General features: G+C 43.6%; 1 protein-coding gene across 15 annotated transcripts in view; it reads left to right on the top strand.

The window, feature by feature from the left end:
- Positions 1 to 24,666, top strand: part of TNRC6C (trinucleotide repeat containing adaptor 6C) — an 82,784-nt gene that overhangs the window by 25,902 nt on the left and 32,216 nt on the right. For 9 of the 15 annotated variants that reach the window (XM_038157224.1, XM_038157222.1, XM_038157223.1 and 6 more), the window contains one exon: positions 16,085 to 18,670. In XM_038157224.1, the coding sequence (XP_038013152.1) occupies positions 16,303 to 18,670 (2,368 nt within the window). In that variant the 5' untranslated portion in view covers positions 16,085 to 16,302. Of the gene's footprint in view, positions 1 to 2,021; positions 10,521 to 10,545; positions 14,275 to 16,084; positions 18,671 to 24,666 lie in introns of those variants that run through there. The other 6 variants (XM_038157219.1, XM_038157209.1, XM_038157210.1 and 3 more) reach the window with 4 other exon arrangements.

Raw genomic sequence — 24,666 nt, 5'->3', positions numbered from 1 at the left:
CTCTCCCAGCCTGGCCAGAGCAGAGGGGCTCCAGCCCTTGGAGCATCTCCATGGCCTCTCTGGACTCTCTCCTGCTGGACTCTCTCCTGCTCTCCATCCTTTTATGTTGGGAGCCCCAGAGCTGGACACAGCACTGGAGGTGGGCTCTCAGACAGGCACCTAGGCCTTTCTTTGGCTGTTGGAAATTGGATGTTGAGGAATAAATCTCTTAGCTAACTTCATTTTCCTGAAGCTGCTGATGGGAAATAAGCAGCTCTCCTCAATGGTGTGAGCTTTGCAGTGGGGATGAGCCCAGGGCTGCACATCCCCTTTTCCATCTCTGCTTTGTCAGGCGAAGCAGGGACTGTTCTGGAATAGTTATCCGTGGCTTAAAAAAGTGATCTGGACTAAATCAGAAAGGAGGGGTTTGATATCTTGAGTATTAGTCATTTCTGTGTGATCTCAAGTGTTGCTCATTATCACTCATTAGCACTGTCAAACATCACAAATTTTGGATCTGAACTGTCTGCAGTTTTTCGCTTTGGGCATTAGCGAATCTTTCACTGTTTTTGCTGCTGAGCAGAACTACAACAGAGGAAATTCTTTGGTGTTGTCCTTAGAAGTTTCAGTTAGAGAAGAGAATAATCTGTCTCTGAAATTACAGCTTCTGTGGTTACAGAAATGCATTTGAAAATATCACTCAGCTACTCCCCAGAAACCTAAAACTGAACAGACAAAATGAAACAATTTATTATTTATTAAAGTGGTTCTTTTTTAGGAAGGGAAGAGGTTCTGCTTCTGTATTCTCAAGTATTTGACTTTAGTGAGATGGAAAGTAATCATTTCCCAGCAGTTCTCTTACTTTTCTGACAGCAATCTTCCTTGCAAATCCCAATTCATCGGGGATGGTTCTGACATTCTTGGCTTCTTCTGGATTGGGAAATGTTTGTTAACTGTCAGACTAATGTTCTGTGTCAGAGATATGTTTATTATTTTATTATCAGAATTCTGGAACCATAGAAATCACAGAATGTCCTGAGCTGGAAGGAGCCCACAGGGATCACCCAGTGCAGCCCCTGTCCCTGCCCAGACCCCCCAACCCCCCCACCCTGGGCATCCCTGGCAGCCTCGGGGCCGTGCCCGTTCCCTGGGGAGCCTGGGCACTGCCAGCACCCTCGGGGGGAAGAATCTTCCCTGGGATCCAACCAAACCTCCCCTGGCACAGCTCCAGCCATTCCCTGGGTCCTGGGGGGCAGAGATTGGAGCTGCCCCTCTCATCATTATTTATGTGGCACACACAGAGCAGCCAACTGCAGTGGCTCAGGCTGCCTGAGGGTCAGGAGGTTTCTTCCAGGCATCCTTGTAGATGGATCTGAAGCATCTGTGTTTGAGTTTAATGAAACAAAGGCCACTGTAAATCATAACATAACTCATAAAAGAACTTTCCTTGTAAGAGTGTAGTGTGAGCTGTCTGACTTTGATCTTGCCAGATGCATTTCTACCTTGAGGCTTTATTTTTCCCCCAATTCCTATTTTAACTTGCTGTATGTGTAGTATTGGCAACCCTCAGCAGATGTTTTACACTGTTGAATTCATTCAGGGGCTTTTATTGTTTTGCTTCTTTTATGTTACCATTGGAAAAATTCAGAGGACAGCAAAGGGTAGTAGAAATGAGAGGAAAAGAAACAGTGCAGCAGCTTTTCAGTTCATTTTATATTATTGCCCCAAACAAGTTAACCCAGATCAAACTCTTTGTACAAGTGTTACTTGGCATCATAACCACAGAATGGTTTGGGCTGAAGTAACTTTAAAGCTCATCTCATTCCACCCCCTGCCGTGGGCTGGGACACCTTCCACCACCCCAGGTTGCTCCAAGCCCTGTCCAACCTGGCACCACCTTTAGAGTGGAGAATTTCTTCCTAATATGTCACCTAAACCTACCCTTCTTCAGCTTACAGCCATTCCCTGTGTCCTGTCTCTCCATGCCTTGTCCCCAGTCCCTCTCCAGCTCTCCTGGAGCCCTTTCAGGCTCTGGCAGGGGCTCTGAGCTCTCCCTGGAGTCTTCTCTTCTCCAGGTGAGCATTCCCAGCTCTCCCAGCCTGGCTCCAGAGCAGAGGGGCTCCAGCCCTTGGAGCACTTCCCTGGCTTTCTGGCCTTACTACTCTCTGAGTAAATAATTTCTTCTTCACCTCAAATCCAAAGCTGCAATTTTAATTGCTCAGTAGCCGTTTGTCCACAGAGTCACAGTTGTCCTGTTGCTCTTTACTCTGTAAAGTCAAAACAAAAGGTTTCAAAGGCACCACAAGATCTGCACACTGAGCAGTCCCCTTGGAACAGGATCTTAAACAAGCTGAATCTTGGCTACCTTTTTGTCTGCTGACACGAGGTGGTGTTTGGAGATTTCAGTGATGGCCTTTTGCACTCAGTAAGAGCTTGCTGAATTCTGGAGCTCACGTAGTTCTTTCCAGCAGGTGGAGCATCAGCTCATTCACTGACTGCAGGCACAGGAGGGAAAAAAGAAATGTCCAGCTCAGCTTATAACGACAGCAGCTCTGTGCCTGGCTGCCCTGGGAGGCCAAGGGAGGAGTATCTCTCTCCTGAGAGACCTTTGTAGCCATGAATTGCACATATCCACACTCTTAGTCTCTCATACAAGCTTTTGTTTTCATCTTGTCAAGCATAAAGAGCAAAGAAGTAGAAGGAGTATACAGGGAAGGCCAAAGCCTTTTCATCTCCGCTGCTGGGATTTGAGTGACTGTTAGATTTAGAAAAAAATAGGGAATTCTGTGTCCTGTGAACATGAGAATTTTCCCAGAAATCTTCAACTGGTGTGTTTTTGGAAATATGAAAATGAAGAATTTTAAACAGGAGGATTCTCACTAAGAAACACTTTACTGAAAGGAAGCTTTTTTGTCATCCTCCTCTTAGCATCAGTAGGAACTGTTTTCCTTTAAATGTCTGTCTCTGGCTCCCTGGGTATTTAATTTACTGAAGAGTCTTTGCAGGTAAAAGTTCACTGGGGAAATGCTAGGAAGGAACAAAAAAATCCAACTTGTCCAGAAGAGTCAGTGTAGCTACCTGAGCCACGTGTGAAGAAGAATTTTGTCAGCACCTGCAGTGTGGGAGAGGGATCCCTGCAGGGGCATTATTGGACATCCCCAGGGTGTGAAGGCAGAGATGGGGCAGTGCCCAGGGCTCCCTCCCTGTCCTGCCCTGCCCAGAGCCCCTCAGACCTGGGCTGGCTTCTTTAGGCTCATCGTGAACCACAGCAACATCTTTTGATGGATGATCTGGTGTAATCAAAGAGTCAGGGTTGCCCTACATGAGCACCATGTTATCCAGAGGATGCTTGATGTGAGTTCATGTCTGTAGCTTTTCTTCTTACAGCTTCATATCCCTTCAGAGTTAATTGGTAATTATACCTCCACGCTCCTTTCAGGCCTTATTTATAACTACCCAGGTACAAGGAATGCTGTTAGAGAGTCACTGCCAGTCTCTCCACTCTAAAAATCACACTATTTTATCTCTTTATTCTCTTATCAGCAGCCCCTGTTATCTACTGCCAAGGCCTATCCAAAACACTTATCAGAACTTAACTGCAATGTCATGAATTAAAAAGGGTGCTGTGCCAATGTAAGGCAAGTGGGAATTAATGGGCACTAATATATTCTTTGTCAGGTTTATCACCTGGAAGTATCAGTGAAGTGGATGAGAGTAGGGATTTTTTGTTTCTCTCTTAAGGTAATCTCTAAAACATTAACCAGACAAACTGTTATGAAATGAAAACATTTCAAATGGCAAAGAATATTTTAGAACTCTTGCCCCTTGAAAACAGTCTTTTATTCATTGTTAACAATTATGGAACTGTTTTCTGAAGTACTTTGGAGTAGAATAGTTATTTGTCTGGAATGTCTGTCTTGAGCTACAGAGCTTGTTCTTGACCTGCCCCCTCTGTAATCCTTTCCAGGATTACACTGGAGGAAAGCTGTATCTCTAATTTATGGGCAGTATTCTATTATCTAGTCTAGTTTGTTATTTTTAAAGTTGTGACTCTTTATCTGTTCCCTCCCCACTTTGTCATCTAACTCCACTGAACAGGTGAGAGGATAACTTCCCTCATTAAGGTGTGAGGCATTTTCCTATTAATTGAATTACTGGAATGATCCTTTGCCACGTGATTTAAAAGAATTAGGATCATTTCTGGAAGCTACCATGGGAGATTAGAAATAACAAGTAATAGAGATTTCTTGGTTTCTTTACAAATGATGAATTTATATAGGAGTTTCCAGGCAACAAATGTGCTTGATGATTATTAGAGCACAGATCAAAAGAAGTAATCAGTTCTCCTCCAAGATATCTTTGACTTCCCTGAAATTCAGCGATGTGAAATCACCATCTGTCAACTCAAAAGCAACCTAGCACATCCTGCAGGAGTCAGGGTGGAACTTGTGCCCATCTTTTTATTGGCAAGTAGAGTATTTTGCAGAACAGATCCATATTATCTGTTTCCAAAGTCCAGAAAGAAACGAGAGCAAGTAACTTCTGCAGTAAATCAGAATGAGTAAACACACCAGTGTTGTGGGAACTCGAGTTACACTCTTAATTTGTTCTGTCTGTTGTTTGTTGTGAAGTGAGAATTTGACAGGAGTTAGAAACAGAGATTTATTTTCCATGTGTGGGCTGATGCCAGATTTTGTGCTGAACTTTATTCTTCTTGTCTCTGGAGCTGGAAGGTTTATTTTGTGTTTGAAGGTTTCTTTAGCTGCAGTGAGAGATTCATGCTCATGGCATGGTATGGTGTGCACCTTGAAGTGGGCAGCTGGAAGTTGCTGAGTGCTCTTCTGTGACAGGTCAACTCTTCTTATAATCTCTTTGTATTAACTTTCATTTTAATAATTTTTTAGGAAGCAAGATTAAAATATGCTGGTTACTGTTAAAATCATGTCTGACAATACTCATTCCAAACGTCCAATCCTTTAACTGCAGTTACTTCAGAATTCCTCAGACTGGGCAATTTTATATGGTTGTAAAGTCAAATTTGGAGAAAAGTTTTAGAGAGAGATTATCATGCCTTCAGTAATATAGTTGGAAAACACTGATAAGCTTTGACATACAGTTGTTTCATCAGATCCTGCAAAGTGATAGAGACCTTTCTGCTAAAGTCATGCTTGAAGAGTTCAGCTTGAGCAGTTCAGCTCTTTGTGATTTGTGATGGCTGTAGGTAAGGCATGCACATGCCAAAGCATGAAACATAAAGTTCTGAAATATATTAATAAAGTTTCATTTCAAAAGTCTGAAATCAGATTTAGCTTGATCTCCTGGAGGCATTGCAAACAGGCTGAGCTTTGACAAACAAAGCGCATGTGAAAAGTGCTTTTATGGAAATGATTTGCTGAACTTCACCTCCTTGGGCTCATATTCTGCAATTCCATTAGCAGTATATCTTTGCTGGCAAAACATTACCGTGTTTTTGCTTTTAGTTGGAAAGTTACACAATTAAAACCAGAGACTTTAAAAGTGGATTTATTCCGGATCTCCCAGAGCAGAGTTATTAATATGTAATAGTTAAAACACTAAAAGTTTTTAAGTAGAAATTAGGTAATATTCATTCATTGTGTTTGCACACTTCCTATGTGTATAATTTCACACTTTATGTGGAAAATACACTTTTAAAAAAAAGTTCTCCATAATATCTGGATGATGTGCTTCATGGTATCATGGCTGTTGATCTCAAAGAAAGCAGCGTGGAGCGGTTCCTTTGGAAACACAGGAACTGGCTCTTCATGCTGCTTCAGTGGAAGGTGACCGTGCATGACAAACACACAATTCCATGCTGCAAGAAACTCCTGACACCTTCAATCCCTGCACTCCTCTGTTGGCCACAATTTGCAGAGCAGTCCACTGCCCAGCTCATCGCTGTCCACACATTTCTGTAATGTGGCTGTGGAAAAGTTTTCCTGCTACTGGGATCAAAACATGGGAAAAATTACCGGAATTTGGCAAATTCTGGTTATTTGAAAAATTACCAGAATGAAGAATTTGGCTTGATTGCATTTTTTTGCCACTAGTCTCACTCAGTTGGTGCTGTTCAGGTGTAAGAGGGGATTGTGTTTCTGTCTTCTCATGTGGTTCTCGGGGCTTTGTTCAGCATTTGGTAGCACTTGATGTGTGATCTGTGGCCCTGAAATCAGGCAGCATTCCCAAAGGTCACTGGTGCCAGGTGTAGGCTCAGACAAAAGGAAGTTAAAACATCACACAAGGCCATAAATGTGGCAGATAACACAGAGAAGGGATCTAACCCATGGTTCTGTCACCTGGGTGAGGAGCATTTTCTGAACTGCAGTGACAGGAAAGTTGTGGGAAGTGAGTCTCAGCTAGTTTTGAGTTTTGTATCCCATCAAAATTTTGAAAAACTCCTTTTAATGCTTTGAATACAAGGAAGTGGAATCTCAAGTGTAGCCCAAATATGGGCATTAGGAATGAAAAATTATGGTAAAAACTCATCAGTAAACTAATCTTTGGAACAAATTTTTCTGTATTGTGGATGTTATCTGACATCAGGCAGCAGAGCATGAAAAATAAATCTGCTGCTTCGCATCTCTTTGACAGTGATTAGAATTTTGCATAGGGAGAAGGAAAAATAGAAATCTGTGGACGGATAAATAACTGAGGTGCTTTTGTGGTTTTGCTGTCCTCACTTTCAAAGAGTGGGGCTGTGCAAAAGCTTGATGGCTCTAAGGTGGCTGCTTTTTTTCAGGAGGAGCAGAGCTGCGTCTCACAGCTTCACTGTGGATGGCTGTGCTGCAGGGACAGCCAGGGACAGGAGCTGCCCTGATGAGGTGTCTGTGAGGAAGGAAAGGTCAGGAAACAGCCTGGCAAGGTGGTCACATGTGCAGGTGGCAGTTGCTGACAAAGGATGTGAAGAGACCAAGTAGCAGGACTTGTCCTGATGGTGGAGAAATAAAAGGTACAACACAACTAAGGTCAAAGTGACCAGGAATAGGTAGGAGTTTAGTCCTTGGGAAGAGGAGGAAGTCTCAGGTGCACTCTAGGGTCATGTGAAAATTACAGGAAAGCTGAATTTTTACAGCTCAAGAATTATATGTAATGCTACTAGGAAGAATTAAAGGCATTTGTAGCAGTTTGGAGGGAAAAAAGCCCCAAAGAACAAAAAGCTAACTCTTGCATAAGTGAGTGAGTAGTAAGAGCAAGGTCAGTGGGACAGAGGGAACCACTGATGGATGGCATGAGGAATACTTTAAATACCTTTCTCCTTCATCTGTAAACTTAGAACTAAAGCTACAGTGAGTTAGAGACTTCAGGAAATAGAGTTTCCAGTTGTCTGGAAATAATGGCATGTCGTCATGTGCTTCATCCATCGTGTAGCAGACTAAGCAGAGGATGGATTGGAGCAATGTGGTCACTTCAAGAGTATGAAAACTACAAGAGAGAAAAAAGCCAGCCAATGTTAATAGGTGAGAAAGTTATAACTGAGGAAGTGTAAATCAGTCAGAGTAACTGTTAGAATGATCCTAGGGGAAAAAACCCCAAAGCAGCCATTTCTGTGCATGTTGAACTTTTCAGGAGAGAGATGCAGAGTCACTGGGGTTTGTGGAGAGCAGGTTATACCAAAGGGGTTAGTTAAACAACAGCCTTCAATAAATTTTTGGTTGAGACGAACTTTAGAGGAGTGCTAGCAACAGAAAGTATTAGTATGGAATAAAAATAAAATTAACTTTATTAAAAATTAATTTAATAAAAATAAAATTAATTTTATTTATGTAAACAAAATTACAGTATGGGATACTGGTGACACAACTGTGTAATTGGGTAAGAAATAAAGAAATATGAAAGTTTCTTTATTTTGGCCGGAGCAGCTCTGTACCCAAATACAGATGTGTGGGTCTCACAGCGCAAAAATGGGTCTGGTCACAGGGTAAACTGGATTATTGTGTTGAAAAGAGAACAATCACTGAGGGATGGAGGCAGCCCTGTTCCTGAGGGACATGTGGGGTAAGCTCTCTGAGCTTTCCAGCTGGAGGTACTGTGCTTCAGGAGGAACCACTTGGAAGAAGCAGAGGAATGCAGCAGGAATGGGTAGAAATCCTGGAGAAAGGCCTTGCAAAGAAGGAAGGAATCAGAGCTCCTGAGTGAAAGGAAGATTGGAATTATAAATGCTGAGATACCTAAATTGCTGCTGGAGGGAAGGAAATTATACTTCCTATGTGCCTGTGATGGATCAAAGAAATTATGGACTAAAATTTCAACAAGGAGGATTGAGAGGGGACATTAGGAAAATCCTGCTGTTATGAAAAGCTATCTTGAGAAGTGAGAGCACTTGGTAATGTGCAGGCTCTATTGCTGGATGCCTTCCTTGCTGGGTTGGGATAATGTCACGTCGTGTATCAGGAATAGTTCCTTAGACCAGGTGAGCAGGCTGCACCACCTCTCAAATCCCCATTTTTAGTCTTCAGGTATTAATAATTACAGATTTTAAATTTATGAGACACATTCCCCATCAGAGTTGGTCCAAGATAGGAAGGGAACAGAAGAGCTCTGCCAGCGCAGTTAGTTGGAAACTGCACTTCATTTTGCTCCCAAGCTTTTTATTGGGCTGTGACTCATTTATTGGGGTTCTTTTTTGCCTTTCTATGTACCCTGACTGGTAAATACAGTCCCCTTCAATAGATGCCCTATGTGAGTACTTGCCTTCATAAACTGGAGTGGATTATAGGAAGTTTATGTTATTTGTAGGAAAAATACAAGGAGCCCAGTTTTGACGAATCATTTTAACTAATGGAAATTTCCATTATGTATAGTTAGTTTTAAAGGAATGCAATAAACCACAACAATAGTCCCACTTACAACTAACTGTTCTTGCAAAATTGACTCTCAAGCCTAGTTCCTGGGTGCATTTGAAATCATTTCCTGAATAGAAACAAAACCGAACAGATTTGATTTCCATTTATCTGTTGTTTCTGAGATGAGGTTGAACCCGACCGGTATTCAGAGACTATTGCAGAGAAACAGAGAATAAATGTCTTCAGGAGGAAACCAGCTATTTTCAGGAGTCCTTCAGTGGAGCAGTTCTTGAGCCAAGAATAGCAGCAGTGAATTGTGCCTCGGTGGTGAAGTGGCAGCGACCCTGAGAGTGTGGCCAAAGCTTTAAAGAGCCATGGTGGTGAGATCCAGGACACAGGGGCAACGCCGCTCGGATGAGCCCCTGGCAGGAGCTGAAACAGCGCAGCTGAAACGTGCCCCATTTACCACATCATTAATATGTATTTGGGGCAGGTAGGAGGGGAAATAATCGTAAAGGAGCGTATTGGGCATGCTGGAAATTTGCGGGAATTAGCCTTCGAGATTTGCGTGTGGGCACCGATAAAAGCCCTCTACGTGCAGTCTTGGCATTTATGATGATCTTTAGGCCCTAAAAATGTAAAGCTGACCCCATTCTGAGTGCTCCTGTGCCGTGGAGGGAGCCGAGGCTCCCAGCCCAGGGTGTTCCAAGATGGTCGGTCCCGCTGTGCGAGCGCAGGCAGCGCCCGCTCCTGCCGCATTGTTCGGGCAGCTCTTCCCTGCCTCTATAAACAACTGCGCTGCTGATTAATGCGCTCGCATTTGCCACTTAGAGCTGGTTTAGATAGAGGCAGGGAAGTCATTAAGGGCTTGGCAGCAGTCCAGGGTACATCTGGGACTTGGGAGCTGCCGCTGGGGCAGGGAGGAGGGTGGCAGGCGGGAGCTGGGGCAGGGGAGAGGACGCTTGGCACAGGAAGGAGCCGGGGCAGGGAGGAGAGCGATGAGGCAGGAGCTGGTGCTGGAGCAGGGAGGCGGATGATGGGCAGGAGATGGGGCTGGGAGAGAGGAGGACACTGGACGGGAGGCACAGATGGGGCTGGGAAGAGGAGGAGGACACTGGGCGGGAGGCGAGAGATGGGGCTGGGAAAGGGAGGAAGGCACTGGGCAGGAGGAGGCAGGAGGATGCCGGGCAGGAGTGAGGAAGAGGGCACTGGGCAGGAGCTGGGGCAGGAGGAAGGAGGAGGACTCCAGGCAGGGGCAGGCGTTAGGCAGCGCCCGCGTCCTCTCTTGGCTGACTTTCAAAAGCGGCAGAAAAGCAGCTACGGGCGCTAATTGTAGCCGGGTCCCGAAGTGAAAATGTTTTGTGACAGTTGAAAGAATTTAAAGAGGAAGGAAGATCGGTTTAGTGTCAGCTGCAATTAGATAATCAAAGCTTAAAAATCCTGCTCTGTTGATACCTTCACCTAGAGCCGGGGAGCGGAGCCCGGGGAAGGGGGAGGAGGGCTGTGCGTGGAAAGGGCATTTCCATAGCCAGTGCAGCCGAGGCCCGGCCGAGCTCGCAGGTTGTCTGGGCGCGCGCTCGCACAGAGAGATTTTCTTGGCAGCTCTACAGGATGAGGCTTACACTGTACACAGCCGACATATTGAAGCCGGGAGCCCTGGAGAACGTAGAGGCAGGAGTAGAAACAGCTCTGCACACAATGTAGCGTCTCCTAGGATGGTTGGGCGGCTCCTTTCTTCAGGTATTTTATTACCCATCAGCCCTTTTTAGAGCCAAAAAAAGAGAGAAAGTAACCCTAACCCTGAGAAAATAGCATCTGCTTCTGTTAAATCAATTTATTACATAACATTTCAGCGAGAGAGCAGCAGCACAGCGTCCTGAGCTTTTGGCTGCGTTTCAGGTTTGATAAAATGGCGTCTTCGCAGCAAGCTGCTTGTAAAGATATGTTGCACTGAGCAGAAAAATGCAATGATTTGGTGTTTTCTACTGCTGCTTTTGTGTCGGAGAGGTAGCATTTAGTGGAATCTCTACTAATAATGAAAAATCTTGTTTATTTTTGCTTGTTTTCTTAATGCATTTGAAAGCTTTCAGCATCAGAGGGAAGGAGCTACGTTTGAATGTCGTAGTGCAGAAAATGAAAAGGGGATAACAGGCTTTCCCCCGTGTGGGCTTAGCTATGGTTTAGTTTTAAAATAAATAAAGCTGCTTTATTCAATGCTTCCATCTCTTTTCTGCCATTCCACATTATGTGTGCTGTGCAAGATTTCAGCTTCCTCAATCCATGAGACTTGTGAGTGAGCTTTTTAGGGGTTTCAGATAGATGCCAGTTTTCAAATCTGTCTCTGTGCCTAGAGCTGGATGCAGCAGGTAACCTGAAATGTTAGCACTACAATGCCCAAATTTTCTGCTTTATTATATTTTGTGCTTCAGAACAGATGCTTATGTCATGTTTTCTTTATGGAATTGGGCTACATTTTATTTAGCACTTAAAATGATCCTGGCGATTCCTATTTAATTCAGATTTGGAAAAACTCATTTATAGTATTTTAAAGATCTGCTCATGTTGAATTTAAAACTATATTTTGGGGGAGGGAGAGAAAGTAATTTGCCCTTTTTTCCTGATATTCTGACTCAGGATCACTAACCTTTATGTGCCAAGGAAAATCCCCAGTGGGACTGTCAGTGGCCCTTGGGATTTTTCTGTGTTCTGCATGTCAGAGCAGGGAGCACCGTCTGTCATCTGTCCTTTGGGCAGCACAGGGCGAGCCAGGGGGTCTGGTTGTTGTTACGTGACGAACGTGGGCTGAAAAATAAAACAAGTAATAAGAGAGGAGTCACTGTTAGAGCTGATTTTAAATGGGGTGAGCACAATTTATTAATAATATTCCATTAAGAGTTTATCCCAGGCTTTGCCATTTTGTACCCTGTCTGTACTTCGGTTCCAAAGTCAGCTGAATGTTGTGTTGTAGTTGGGGAGACAGGGTTTTACTGCACAGCATTTGAACTAATTATTGCAATGGAAGCTATGAAGATACAGTTACTTTTAACTCACCTGAATAAAAAAAAAATTAAATATGATTGTAAATGAAATTTTCAGAGGAAGAGGGAAGTTTGGGTTCAGTTGCCTGTGCAGGCAAAGTATTTTTCTTTTCTAAGAAATGCATGCAACAGCTTCTCCCATTTCACTCTACTCATATTTTGCATTTATAATCTATGTAAACATTAAACTGATTTTGCAACTAATTATTCATTACCCAACACAGCCAAAAATGTTTTCTGTTTTTAATAAGTACTGAATTGAAGCTGGTCAAGTATGTTGGCTACACTACATAATAACACCAGCAATCTCCTCCCACCCCATTAAGGATATTATTTTAAAAAAACAGCAATCCAAAACAAAACAACTCCCTCGTGCTGTTATTTATACTGCTCAGAGCTGTGCATTTTCCAGGTCATGTGTATGGTTGCAGTTGGACAGAAGTTCTGTGCTTGTTAAAAACAAATTTGAGCCATTATCCTCAAATTAATATTTCCTTCCTGATGGCTGAAGAAATGTTGTTGATCAGGGGAACGATATTTTATAAAAGATGCATAATTAAGATATTGAAACACAAAGTATTAATTTTAAAATAGTTTTCACTTTGTGGTGTCCCAGCACTAGGATTTGCTAACATGGAATACCTGTGGTTCCTGTTCCTTGTGCCTTGTTTACAGTCTTTGATCAGCTCACAGAGGAGGGATAGAAATGCTTCTGGTGGACTCAGTGCTTTTATTTCACGTTTTTGCATAAATAAAGAGGAACCCATTCTTAAGAATTTTTAAAATGGGTCTCCCATTTCAATCTTAACAACTTTGGAAAGAAAAGAAAATACTGTGAATTTCTGTGAAGAGTTAGTTTCCTAGAAAGTTGAAAGAAATCTGCATTTTCAAAAAAAAACAGCAAACAAACAGAAAAATTCTCTGGATTTAATAGTATAAAATATTTTGCATTCATTATTTTTCCCAAATGTTTGAGGTCGTTACAGATTAAGTAAGACTGTGCTACTCATTATTTATTTCGCAGCAGCAAGCCCCTTTCAGTTAAACGAAAATGGAAAATGCCTTTTTGTTGTTTGCTTCTAGAGACAGCACTATCAGACTTACTCTCTTCAAGATCTGTATTCAAGCTCTTGGTTTGTCTGACAGCAAAGCCCCAGTTTTTGCACGTTTCTGTTCATGCTGTGAATTTTTTTCCATTTTCTTCATCTGTCCTTTTTCTTGTGAGCCTTATGACAGCAGCCTTGGTGTTACAACCGATTGTTCCAGCGGGTGTTGGACACTCTGAGGTTATTGCACAGTTTTTTCTCTGATTTTGACCCGTGGCTTGTGGGAGCAGGGAAGGCGCGGCGCAGGGACCCGCTGCTGCTCCGCGGGGATCGCTGATTTCACATCCCCGCCACAGAGTTGCTGTAATCCCCACCACGGGCACCTCTGCCAGACTAGCCCGTGGGAGTCATCTGAACCTTGGGAAGAGTGACTGTGGGACAGGAAAGGGAGCACCTGGATTTGCAAAGCCTTGGGAAGCCCAGGGGTTGGAGCTGCACATTCCTGGTGGGATCCTGCCAAGCTGTGCTTGGCCAACCGAGCCCAGGCACTTGGCCATTTTCTGCTCTTAATATGGACAACTGCTGGGTTTTATAGTTCTTCTCATCATAATTTTCTTTTCTTCTTGGTTTCTCTTACTGCTCCTGAAGATCTGGTCTCGTATTTAAGGAATTGTTTTGCTCCCTACTCTCAGCAATCATTCAAAGCTATTTTTTCATCTTCAATCCCACCCCTTCCCTTTATTTTGTTTCCTGAGTGCTCTCAAATTTGAGCACTGCTTTAACCACCATCTTTGGGGGAGAGGAGAAAGGAACTGATTAAACAAGCAGCTCCCTTTCATCTTGTCAGCCATGGTGCTGTTCCTGTGAGTGTGGAGAGGTCCTGGGCGCTCTCCTGATCCTCCTTCCCAGCCTGCCCTGCAGGGCTCTGCTCGGGCAGCACCTGCACACAGAGCTGAGCTTTCAGCTCTGAGGAGATCTTTTGTTGGAACAACGTATTTCCAGCCACTTTCAAATCCTTCTGTCAAGGCTCAAACACAGCCCTGAGTCGCACCACCCACAGGGTTGAATAAAATCTCCTCTTATCTGATTCCTTGGTTGCCTCAACTTCTTATCTTCTGGCCTGGCCTGCTGCTGCTTTTTTCCCTTTGTTCATTCCTGCTCTGCTAAGAATGTTCCTCGGCTCATTTCTCTGACCCTGCTGACCCTATTTAAGTCCTTGCACAGCCTGCCTTCCCCTTCCATGTCTTATCTGGGATTCTGGTCTCTGTTTAACACCTGTGTAGCAAATCTTAGATCATCAGGTAAATGTTCAACGTGCTTCCTCACTGCTGTAGCAGTGGCTGTATCCATCCAGGAATAAGAAGATGCTTTCTTCCTTTCCAGCCATTGCATGTAGAGGAAGGAATCCAGGTAAATCCAAGTGGTTCTGTTCATATTCTTTCAGATTTGTCATGTGCTTGTCAATTGTTATGGAAGAAATTCTTCCCTGTGAGGGTGGTAAGGCACAGGGTGCCCAGAGCAGCTGTGGTTGCCCCTGGATCCCTGGCAGTGTCCAAGGCTAGGCTGGATGGGACTTGGAGCAGCCTGGGACAGTGGAAGGTGTCCCTGCCCATGTCAGGGGATGGAATGAGCTGATTTTTAAGGTCCCTTCAAACCCTAGCAATTATATTTTCTGTGATTATTTAGGTCTTTTCCTGGTATCATGAGAAGATAGATGATGAATTAAGAGTGTTTTTCCTTTCCTTTCTTTCTTCTGCTTAAATGAATTTAATTTTGTTTAAAAAAAACAGTCTGGGTTGGTTTAGCATGTTATTTCTTCATCTTGCAAAATCTTCATAAGGCAACCAAGCAACCACCTTAAAAAGCTACAGGTGAAATGTGTGGTGAGCAAGATTTTGTCAGAGAGAGAGAGAGAGCTTTTTCTCATCTTGGGAGTAAATTTTGCAGTATCAGAACACCTCTAATTAGAGGAGCAAATCACACCAACATATTTGTGATTTAAATTAATTCATATTAGGCATTCGTTGTTAACAACTTGTTCGGGAGATTTGTTGCATACATCTTCCCCACAAAAATATTCATTTTATTCACAAAAAGAGTAGAAGCCATGTTTCAGCAGATTCAAAGCAAGGAAAGATAATTGACAACCAAAATTTGTTACTTCGATATGTGCAAGCAGTTAAGAGGAGCTCTTCTGCAGATTGTCTCCCATACAGCTCTCTTGGATCAGACTGAAACACTTGTTATCAAATTCCTGTCAGAAGAAACAGAGAAATAATCTTGTACAGAGCAATTGGGATGGAAAGGAAATGCAAAACCTTGACCAAAGCTTGAGTTCTTAACATGAGACGTGTTGTGCCTTCCAGTTTATCCTCATACCCTGGTGAGCAAGCAGCTGCTCAAGAGCTTTTGGTTAATTTTTTGGGTTAGTGTCTGTGTTTGAGGATGTGACAGTGCTGAAAAGGCACAGCATCACTTTTCATTGGCTTGGGGACACAGGGGATCATGTGTACAAATCCCAAATGATGTATAAACCACGAGTAAAGCCTGTGAGAGGTAAGTTTCCTGACAAAGCTGTCAGTTATTTAGAGATTCCCAAGTTCTCTGCTAAAATATACATTAGTGGCGTTTATAAGTGGCACCAACAGTGAAGGTTGTTGTCTGTATTTGTTTCTTTGTTTCCAGGAAGGGTTGCAAACCTAAATGCAGTATGAATTCACTGATGTGGGTGTGTATGTAATATCTCAGGGCAGGCTGACATTTTACATTTTTTTTGTTGGATGCACTTTCATTGTGTTTCTCTGAAGAATGAGAATTGAGTCAAAATAAATGGTAAGAATCTGCTAGATACTCTTCTGTGTTTTTTCCAAATTTGCTTTTTACACTTTTCACATAGATTAGTATATTTGCTCTTCTTATTTATTGCCTGCTTATTATTTTTACTGATAACTGGGGGCTACAAAACACTTGCTCTGTTCTAAAATGAAATTGTTCAGTTATTTTAATCGAGAGTTTTGTCAGATTAAAAAAATCCCAAACAAGTTAATAGGAGCATCGTGCTCCATCCATTGTAGTGAGGAAAATTGCTGTGTTATGTTAGAGAATGTACTCTAAATTTTAGCAGAATGTAGTGTTGTAACTAGTGATGTCAAACAGTGCTTAATAGAGGGCTTTGCAGTGCTTGAACAGTGGACTCATTTCTAACCTTGGATCCTTTCAGATCTCAGCCACAGTGGATTGGGAGACCATTATGAGAATTCCCACTGGGGACAGCAGCCCGCTTTCAGGAGTGAAGGCAACTGCAGCTGGGATAAAGTGATAATAGACAGGACTGACAAGGAAGCGTGGCCTTCCATTACCGGAGCTGAGACTGAGTCTGCCTCAGAATGTACTACAGACACTGACTCTGCCTCCAACTGTGGCTCAGAGAACAGTAGCATGGCTACAGGGAGTGCCCAAGGCAACTTCACTGGACATACAAAGAAAACTAATGGCAATAATGGCGCCAACGGAGCACTCGTCCAAAGCACTTCTAACCAGAGTGCCCTTGGAGCTGGTGGAGCCAACGGCAACGGCAGCTCGGCCAGGGTGTGGGGGGTGGCTGCGGGCTCCGGCTCTGGCCTAGCTCACTGCTCTGCCAGTGGTGGGGATGGAAAGATGGACAACATGATGGGAGACGGTAGAAGTCAGAACTGCTGGGGTGCTTCCAACTCGAATGCTGGCATTAATCTTAACCTTAACCCTAATGCCAATCCAGCTGCCTGGCCTGTACTTGGACATGAAGGAACTGTGGGAGCAGGCAACCCTTCCAGTATTTGCAGTCCAGTCAGTGCCATAGGTCAGAACATGGGCAACCAGAATGGGAACCCAACAGGCACCTTAGGTGCTTGGGGAAACTTGCTGCCGCAAGAGAGCACAGAACCACAAACGTCCACTTCTCAGAATGTGTCTTTCAGCGTACAACCTCAGAACCTTAACACTGATGGACCAAATAACACTAACCCCATGAACTCTTCACCAAACCCTATCAATGCAATGCAGACAAACGGACTGCCGAACTGGGGGATGGCCGTGGGCATGGGGGCCATCATCCCGCCCCACCTGCAAGGCCTTCCTGGTGCTAACGGAACAGCGGTTTCTCAAGTCAGCGGGGGCAGTGGTGAAGGAATGGGCAGTTCAGTATGGGGGATGTCCCCAGGTAATCCTGCCGCAGGAAACAGCAATTCTGGGTTCAGTCAGGGGAATGGAGACACTGTGAACTCAGCATTAAGTGCTAAACAAAACGGATCCAGCAGTGCTGTGCAAAAGGAAGGAAACGGAGCGAACGCGTGGGACTCGGGGCCCCCCTCTGGCCCCGGGGTCCTGGCGTGGGGCAGGGGCGGTGGCGGGGTTGGCAGTGTGCATTCTGGAGCCTGGGGCCACCCCAACCGCGGCGCCAGCAACGGCGTCAACGGGGAGTGGGGCAAGCCCCCAAACCAGCATTCCAATAGCGACATCAATGGGAAAGGATCAACAGGGTGGGATAGCTCGAGTGTTACCAGTCCGAATCCTGCCATGCAGCAGGGCAATGAACAAATGAACTCTTGGGCCAAAGCTGCAGCATCTGGCACCACGGCTAGTGAAGGAAGCAATGACAGCGGTGGGAGTCAAAATGAAGGCAGTACTGGGAGGGAGGGGGCTGGAGAGGGCAGGAGGAGAGACAAAGGGATGATAGACCAAGGGCAAGTTCAGTTGCCAAGAAATGACCTTGACCCCAGGGTCCTGTCCAATACGGGGTGGGGACAGACCCCTGTGAAGCAAAACACTGCCTGGGAATTTGAAGAGTCCCCGAGGTCTGAACGGAAGAATGACAATGGAACTGAGGCCTGGGGTTGTGCAGCTACTCAATCTTCAAACTCAGGGGGGAAGAACGATGGGTCCATCATGAACAGTACAAATACCTCTTCAGTATCTGGGTGGGTCAACTCTCCACCGGCAGCTGTTCCAACAAATACAGGTTGGGGAGACAATAACAACAAAGCACCAAATGGCCCGGGGGGGTGGGGAGAGTCAGCAAGCTCTACTACTGTTAATAATGCTGCTGCTGCCAAAAGCGGCCACACTTGGAGTGGGACCGCAAATCAGGAGGACAAATCACCTACCTGGGGTGAACCTCAGAAACCCAAATCTCAAAACTGGGGAGATGGACAGAAATCAAATCCAAGCTGGACTTCAGGAGGTGGAGACTGGACAGATTCATCATCTGTTCCTGGACACTTGGGTGATGGGAAGAAGAATGGATCTGGATGGGATTCTGACAATAGATCAGGGTCTGGCTGGAATGATTCCACAAAGTCTGGGACCAGTGGGTGGGGGAATGGCACAAACAGCAAGGCTAATACAGGTACAAGTTGGGGGGAATCTTTAAAGCCAGGCCCCCAACAAAATTGGGCTAATAAACCCCAGGACAACAATGTGAGTAACTGGGGAGGAGCTGCTTCTGTGAAACAGACGGGGTCAGGGTGGGTTGGTGGGCCAGTGCCAGCCAAACAAAAAGAGAACTGTGAGGCAACTGGCTGGGAAGAGCCATCTCCACCGTCCATTCGCCGCAAGATGGAAATCGATGATGGTACCTCAGCTTGGGGCGACCCAAATTACAACAACAACAAGACTGTAAACATGTGGGATAGAAATAATCCTATAATTCAGAGCAGTACCACAACCAACACCACCACCACTAGCACCATTATCAACACCAACATGGTTGAACCTCAGCCATCGCACCAGTCAAGTGCCCAGCCGAACCGGTCCCCGCTGCTTGGCCCAGGTATGGCAACAGTTCTGTGAAATACTTCATAAAACAGGTTTAAGAGATGCTTTATACCAGTGCCAATTGCTGAATGCTGTCTGTCCTGTCGGTGTGTTGGGTAGAAATCCTGTGTTTATGTCCAGAATATGCTTGTTCCTGTACTCTGAAGCTGTGTTGTCATGAGGACAGAATCCATGGAGCCTGACACAAATTTCCATAATCTAAATGAATGTAAGAAAGGCTTGAAACAATATTTGGTCTATAGCATTGTACATTCTTAGATTGTGGATCCGTGTTCATTTTAACATCTCTTCCACAGTTCTTTAACACCTTTTGATTCAGCCATGGGAGAGGCTGGGGGCTTCTGGCAAACCTTTCTTCTGTTATTTGTCTGCTCTCCCCACTGCGCAGGCTCGGTGTGTTTAGACAGTCTGCATCTGTTTCTTTTCTGCAAAACATCTCTTGGCAACAGATGTTTGTTAACAATTGCATGAATTTAGGCTGCTGCTGTTTCTCTGTCCAGCTTGCTGTCTTTTATGAAGAAACAGTTCTCTTCTCAGGGGTCAGGCAGAGGCAGCGTCCTGGATTTTGTGTGGTTCTCAAAAAGCAGGACTGATTCAAGGTGGTAATATTCAGGGTGGCTGAAGTTAGGTTATCCTAACTTCAGCTGTGTTTCAAAGACAGGGTTTAGATATTTAGGAATTTTTCTAATCAAAGGCAAGGTGCTGTTGTAGACAAGCAGCAAGGAATAAAAAATGCATTAAAAATAGGAAAAATACTTAAAAGAGAGGTATTTAAATAAAAGTTACACTAGCAGCCCATATCTATATCATGACCACAGACCTCTCCAAAATAAATCTAATCATGCAGTACACTTTCAAATTCTACATCTGAGTTTTGTTTCTAAGTTTCTTTTTCATAATGGTCATGGCTAAGTACTGACTTTTTAACCACATTTTTCTCCAGGTGAGATTTGTTCTCTCATTCCCATCCTTTTTTTCCTTTGATGTTTTGGAATGTTTCAAATTTGCTTTAATGTCTGTATAAAAATAGTCTTACTTTCCCCAGTCTGGTCAAACATGTTCAGAGTAGAGGGTACCTATTTTAATGAAATAATGTGCTGCAGAAGGAGTAATATTTAAATGGCTTTGTACTTGGTCAGCCCAACATATGTGACTAGCTTATTTAATCCATATTTAAAACTTTACCCATGAAACAAGAATTCAGATTCCTGAATTGTAATGGAAGTATCCTGAAAGTGGATTTTCAGCTGGGTTTAGGTGAGGTTTTGTTTTTCATTAAGGTGATTTTTGGAGGATTACATTGGTGCTTGCGAAACTCTTCATACACAGCAATGCATTGTTAATGTTATTCAAATAATTAACACCTTATAGAAGAATACTTAACAGTCCTGGGCCCTTCAGATTTTGAAAATGGAATTTAAAAGCTGGTGTTAATCTGCAGTGATTCCTTTGGAGCGTGGACAGCAGCAAAGGAAGGGTTTCTTTGAAGCAATATGTTTACATATTCAGAAAGCTGCCTATGAACACGTAACCAGCCTGCTCAAGCTGCCCCCTGACCAGGTTAAAGTGAGTGTTGTGCTTCCTGAAAAAATGTGAGCTAGAAAGATTCTAAGATCTTTTAAGATAAGCAGATCTTTGATCTTCTCTTTTATTTTTTTTTTTAATTTTCCAAGGCAAGCAAAGCCAGCTCTCACAATATATTTAAGTCAGCATGCAATAAAGTACAAAATGAGTAATAGTGAAGACAATTTAAAATATGGTTCTGACATTGAAATTTAGATCACGTTGTAGCAGGCATAAATTAAACCTTATACTTGGTATGGCACAAGTAAAAAGGTCAGACAGGGAAATATTTTGAAGGCTTTTTGTCTGAATGGAAGCGAGGAGCGTGTGTCTCTGCTCCGCTGTGTTTGCTCGTGGCTGTGCCAGAGAGGGACTGTAGCTGTGCTTGTCTCGCACACGGAGCAGCAGGGCAGTTCCAAGGGATGGATCCCAGCGAGTTCCCTTCAGGCAGGAGTGCAGGGGCCCCCTTTTCCCAGTGCAGGCAGCACATGGCAGCTGCACAGCAGCATCCTCGTGCTCTGGTGGAAATGTACACAGGCCTGAAACATCCACAAACCATCTCCCATCTGGGACAGCCAAAGCACGGGAAGCCAGCAGTGAGTGTCTTGCCTCCCACGCAGCCAGGGCCCTGCACTTTGGAGTCGTGCTGCTTAACTCTTTTCCCTACTCCAATTCCCTCTCCACTTGGCTGTGCATTCGCAGCCTCTGCAGAGAATCCTGTCACCAGGAGATTCTGCAGTCCTCAACCAAGTTCATCCAGCAGGTTCTTTTCCATGCAAAGCATGATTGTGTTATTAGAGCCCGTGCCACGGGGCACAGTTGAGTGCTCATCTAAAATCCTGCAGCTCTACAAGTCTGTAGTTACCATGGGCATTTTGTCACCTGTGTGGGTCATGACGTGCTCTGCCAGTCACTCTCAGGGAATATAATGAATAAGGACTCGTGGATTCCATTCCTGTATCATGAGGGAGGAGTTGACAGATGGAAGTTGTCACAGTCACACGTCCTGCAAGCAAAGAAGTGGATTTTAATTGTGCTGCACAGCCCTAGATAGGAGTTCACAAAGGATTAACAGTTCCTTTTGGGATTGAAGTGTATGCTTTATTAGTTTGGAAATAGAGGCCAAGTTACAGTCTTGTTATTCAAGTTGTCACCCATCCCCAGAAGTTCTCCAGATCCTTTGAAGGCAGAACTTAAAAGCCATTGATGGGAAGCAGATGTTGGTAAACACTTGGTGAAAATGAAGAATGCTCTAAGGAGTTTCATTTTCCATTGGAAAAGAAGAGGGAAAAAACAGGGTAGAAAGGGATAGATAATGTGATAGATACAGTCCTTGCTGGTTGTAGGAGCTTGCTCTCAAGGCACTGGTGAATTACTTAGAAATAGGAGCAGAAAGCTGGGTTTGAGTTAGATTTGGTTTAATCTAAATTACTTGTGCATAACTCTTCCTAGCATTTCTAACTCATGCAGCTTTGATATGAGGGGAATAAGAAATGAGAAACGGTGTTGCCAACAGAAATGATTTAAAGAGATTTTTGGAGCAGCAGATCCTCCCTGCAAGTGCTGAGGAGTGGGCTTGATGCTCTCCTGCTCATTACATCAGGAGAGCCTGGCAGGGTTCCAGCATCCTCCAGCTGAGGAAAGAAACAACAGAAGATAACACAGGCTTCCCTGTGGGGATTGTAGGTCGCAAATTAGGGTCTTCGTGGTTACTAGAGAGTGAGGAGCTTAAGTTTTAAAAACCTGAACTGGGTCTAAGTTAAAAGCTCCAAACATCTCTGTTCCTTTTATAATCCTGTGCCACTAAGTGGCAGCTCACAGGGGCAGTGTTTTTCTTACTTTGAACTTCCATCAAAATGGATTTGAAAGCAGCTCAGCTTTGGGCTCCTTTAGGGTGCTCATGTGAAAACCTAAAACCCTCTGGTGGGTGCTCAGCCCATGAACAGCCAGGTAAACCTAAAACCCTCTGGTGGGTGCTCAGCCCATGAACAGCCAGGTTTTGGGGGGCAGCCAAGTGATGCTGAGAGAGCTGCCCTCAATTTTCACACAAGGGTGATGTCACTGCTGAAACCCAAATCAGAGCTTTCTGAATGCTCAGTAATGAACCAGAATCCCTTTCAGAAAATGAAAATTTGAAAGATTAAAGACTTGTAGGTGGCTCTTAAATGTATATATAAAACCCCGAATAATTAGTATGTAATTAGTAAACAACCTCTTCTTAATATCTTCTTTTTTATCTATATAAGGTTCTAATGTTTTGGTTTGCCTGTATCGTGCTCATGTGCTCTGGTATTTATCACAGACCAACAACTTGAAGGAAAACAATTTCTGCCATCCAAATAGCTATAGGGTTATTTTGAGGGAAAACAACTGCATCCTGCCACAGCTTAGTTAACATTTCACTTTCCCTTGAGGATTTCCTGTTGGCTGTGGCCCAATGTTAATTATGTTTTTATTTCTATAAAACAAAGCACTGCCAATGTGTCCATGTTTATTACTTACTGTGATCTTTTCATTTCTTGCAATTCTAACAATGTTTAAAAACTTCAGTACTAAACCTCCCTTTCTTGCCAAAGAAGCCTTTAAATGGAGCCCATTCTATTGTGAAACAACATTTGTGCAGATCTGGGTGAGTTTTAAGGAGCTTTTTTACCAGGACAGCCTAAATCTGTATAATTTTCATCAGAAAAAAGGATGTTTTCTCCAAGCAGAACTTTTGAAAATGTTGGGCAGGTTCAGGTTTTGAGACTACTCACAGGTCTTGGTTTGCCTTCCAAACAGCTGTGGAGAGTTTTGCATCATTCATTCAAAAATGTAACTTTATTCATCTTTAAACTTTGTAAAACAGAATCATTTGGAGTCATAGGAAGATAGCACAGAGACAGCAGCACTGGGACAGGAGTATTTACACAGAGGGGAAACAGGTTTGCAATTGAGATGTGCTCCAGAATTAACAGACAGGGTCATTTTTGCAGTGCACAGGTTATTTTTCCAGCAGCCTTCAGGTTTTACTTACTAATTTCCTGCACTTAATTTTATCTGTTAAGATAGTTTGGAAAACTTTTTGTAGATTTATTTTGTTTGCTTTTATGAACTTGTCCTGTTTTTTATTAGGAAAGGCTGGTTCCCCCATTATTTGTAATCCCATATTATTTCCTGCTCAGTGAATTTAAAAGCACTTGAAATAATTTGGACGTGACACATCTGTGGCCTTTAGTGGAAGTTGTTGAATTTATAAGAGCAACAGAGGAACCAGGTTTTTTGAGGCTTTTATTCTATAGCATAGCACAGTTTGTCTTTTTAATGTATAAATTGTATTTTAAGGATTATTTCAAAAATTGAATTAGGTAGAGTTTCCAGTAGAGGCTGCACGAAGTCAGGGAGATGTTAATGCTCTGCACTGTCCCTGTTTGCAGTCTGGGGTTGTGGAGATGTTTTGTTTTGTGTTTCATTTGCCTGCAATTAATCTTTTTCAGCTGCCAATATGATTTAATACACACAGTTGTCTGCCAGTTGCCTCCTGAGTAGTGAGGCAGAAACTCAAATAAAACCTCCCTTAAATAAAGCTGGCTAGAAAATACAAGCAGGAACCTTGAAATAAGCATTTCAGGTGCACCACCAAGGAAGCTGTCACGTTAAGTACAGGTTCATTTAGGTACATCTGTGGATCTGCCAGTTTATCTTCTTTACACACCTTAAAATAACCAGAAATGTAAGGTACATCGATCGAGCCTAAACCATGGTAATTTGTTTCAAATGGAAATAGCTTGAATGAAACTGTGCCATTTTGGGTTGTCTCAGGAGCTTGCTTTAAATTAAATTCAGTGCCTCTTGCTGGTAGAGGAGTTTTCTGAAGCTGCAGCACACCAGTGAGGAGTTTGACACTCTCTGTGCCTCCTGCACTTGCATCAGTGTCTGAGAGAGCTGCAGTGCCTGTAAGGAATAGAGCCTAAAATAAATATACAATGCAGGACCACAGGAGCAGTGCACAGCTCTGGGCCCATCTCTTTGATTGTTTTCTCTGCCAGGCAATGTTTGAGTTGTTACTGGCAGTGGATGCTGCTGATTCTCTGGAATTCAGTGAGTTCTGCAAGGACTTGTTGCTCAGTGAACCCTTCTTGTTTGGTTTTTCCAGTGGATTTCCTTGCCATTGCCTACCTGTTCTGGGTGTCAATTTGTGGAGAAAATGTTGTTCCTGCTTTTTGAAACCTTTCCAGAGTATTTTTACAGATACCGTTGTGGAGCAAAAAAAGGAAATAATGCTGTGACAAAGCAGCATCTGGTCATTCACTTAGAAAATAATAATATTCATCTCCAATGAAAAGAGAACAAGTTCCTGATTTAGCAGCCTAATTACCAGTGGAAGTTTTAAGCAGACCGAATTCTACAATATTTGTGAAGATCTCAGCTGTCATGTAATGGGATGTA

The sequence above is a fragment of the Motacilla alba genome, chromosome 18, assembly GCF_015832195.1.
Source record: "Motacilla alba alba isolate MOTALB_02 chromosome 18, Motacilla_alba_V1.0_pri, whole genome shotgun sequence".
Taxonomy (NCBI): domain Eukaryota; kingdom Metazoa; phylum Chordata; class Aves; order Passeriformes; family Motacillidae; genus Motacilla; species Motacilla alba.
This window is presented reverse-complemented; position numbering and strand designations above follow the sequence as displayed.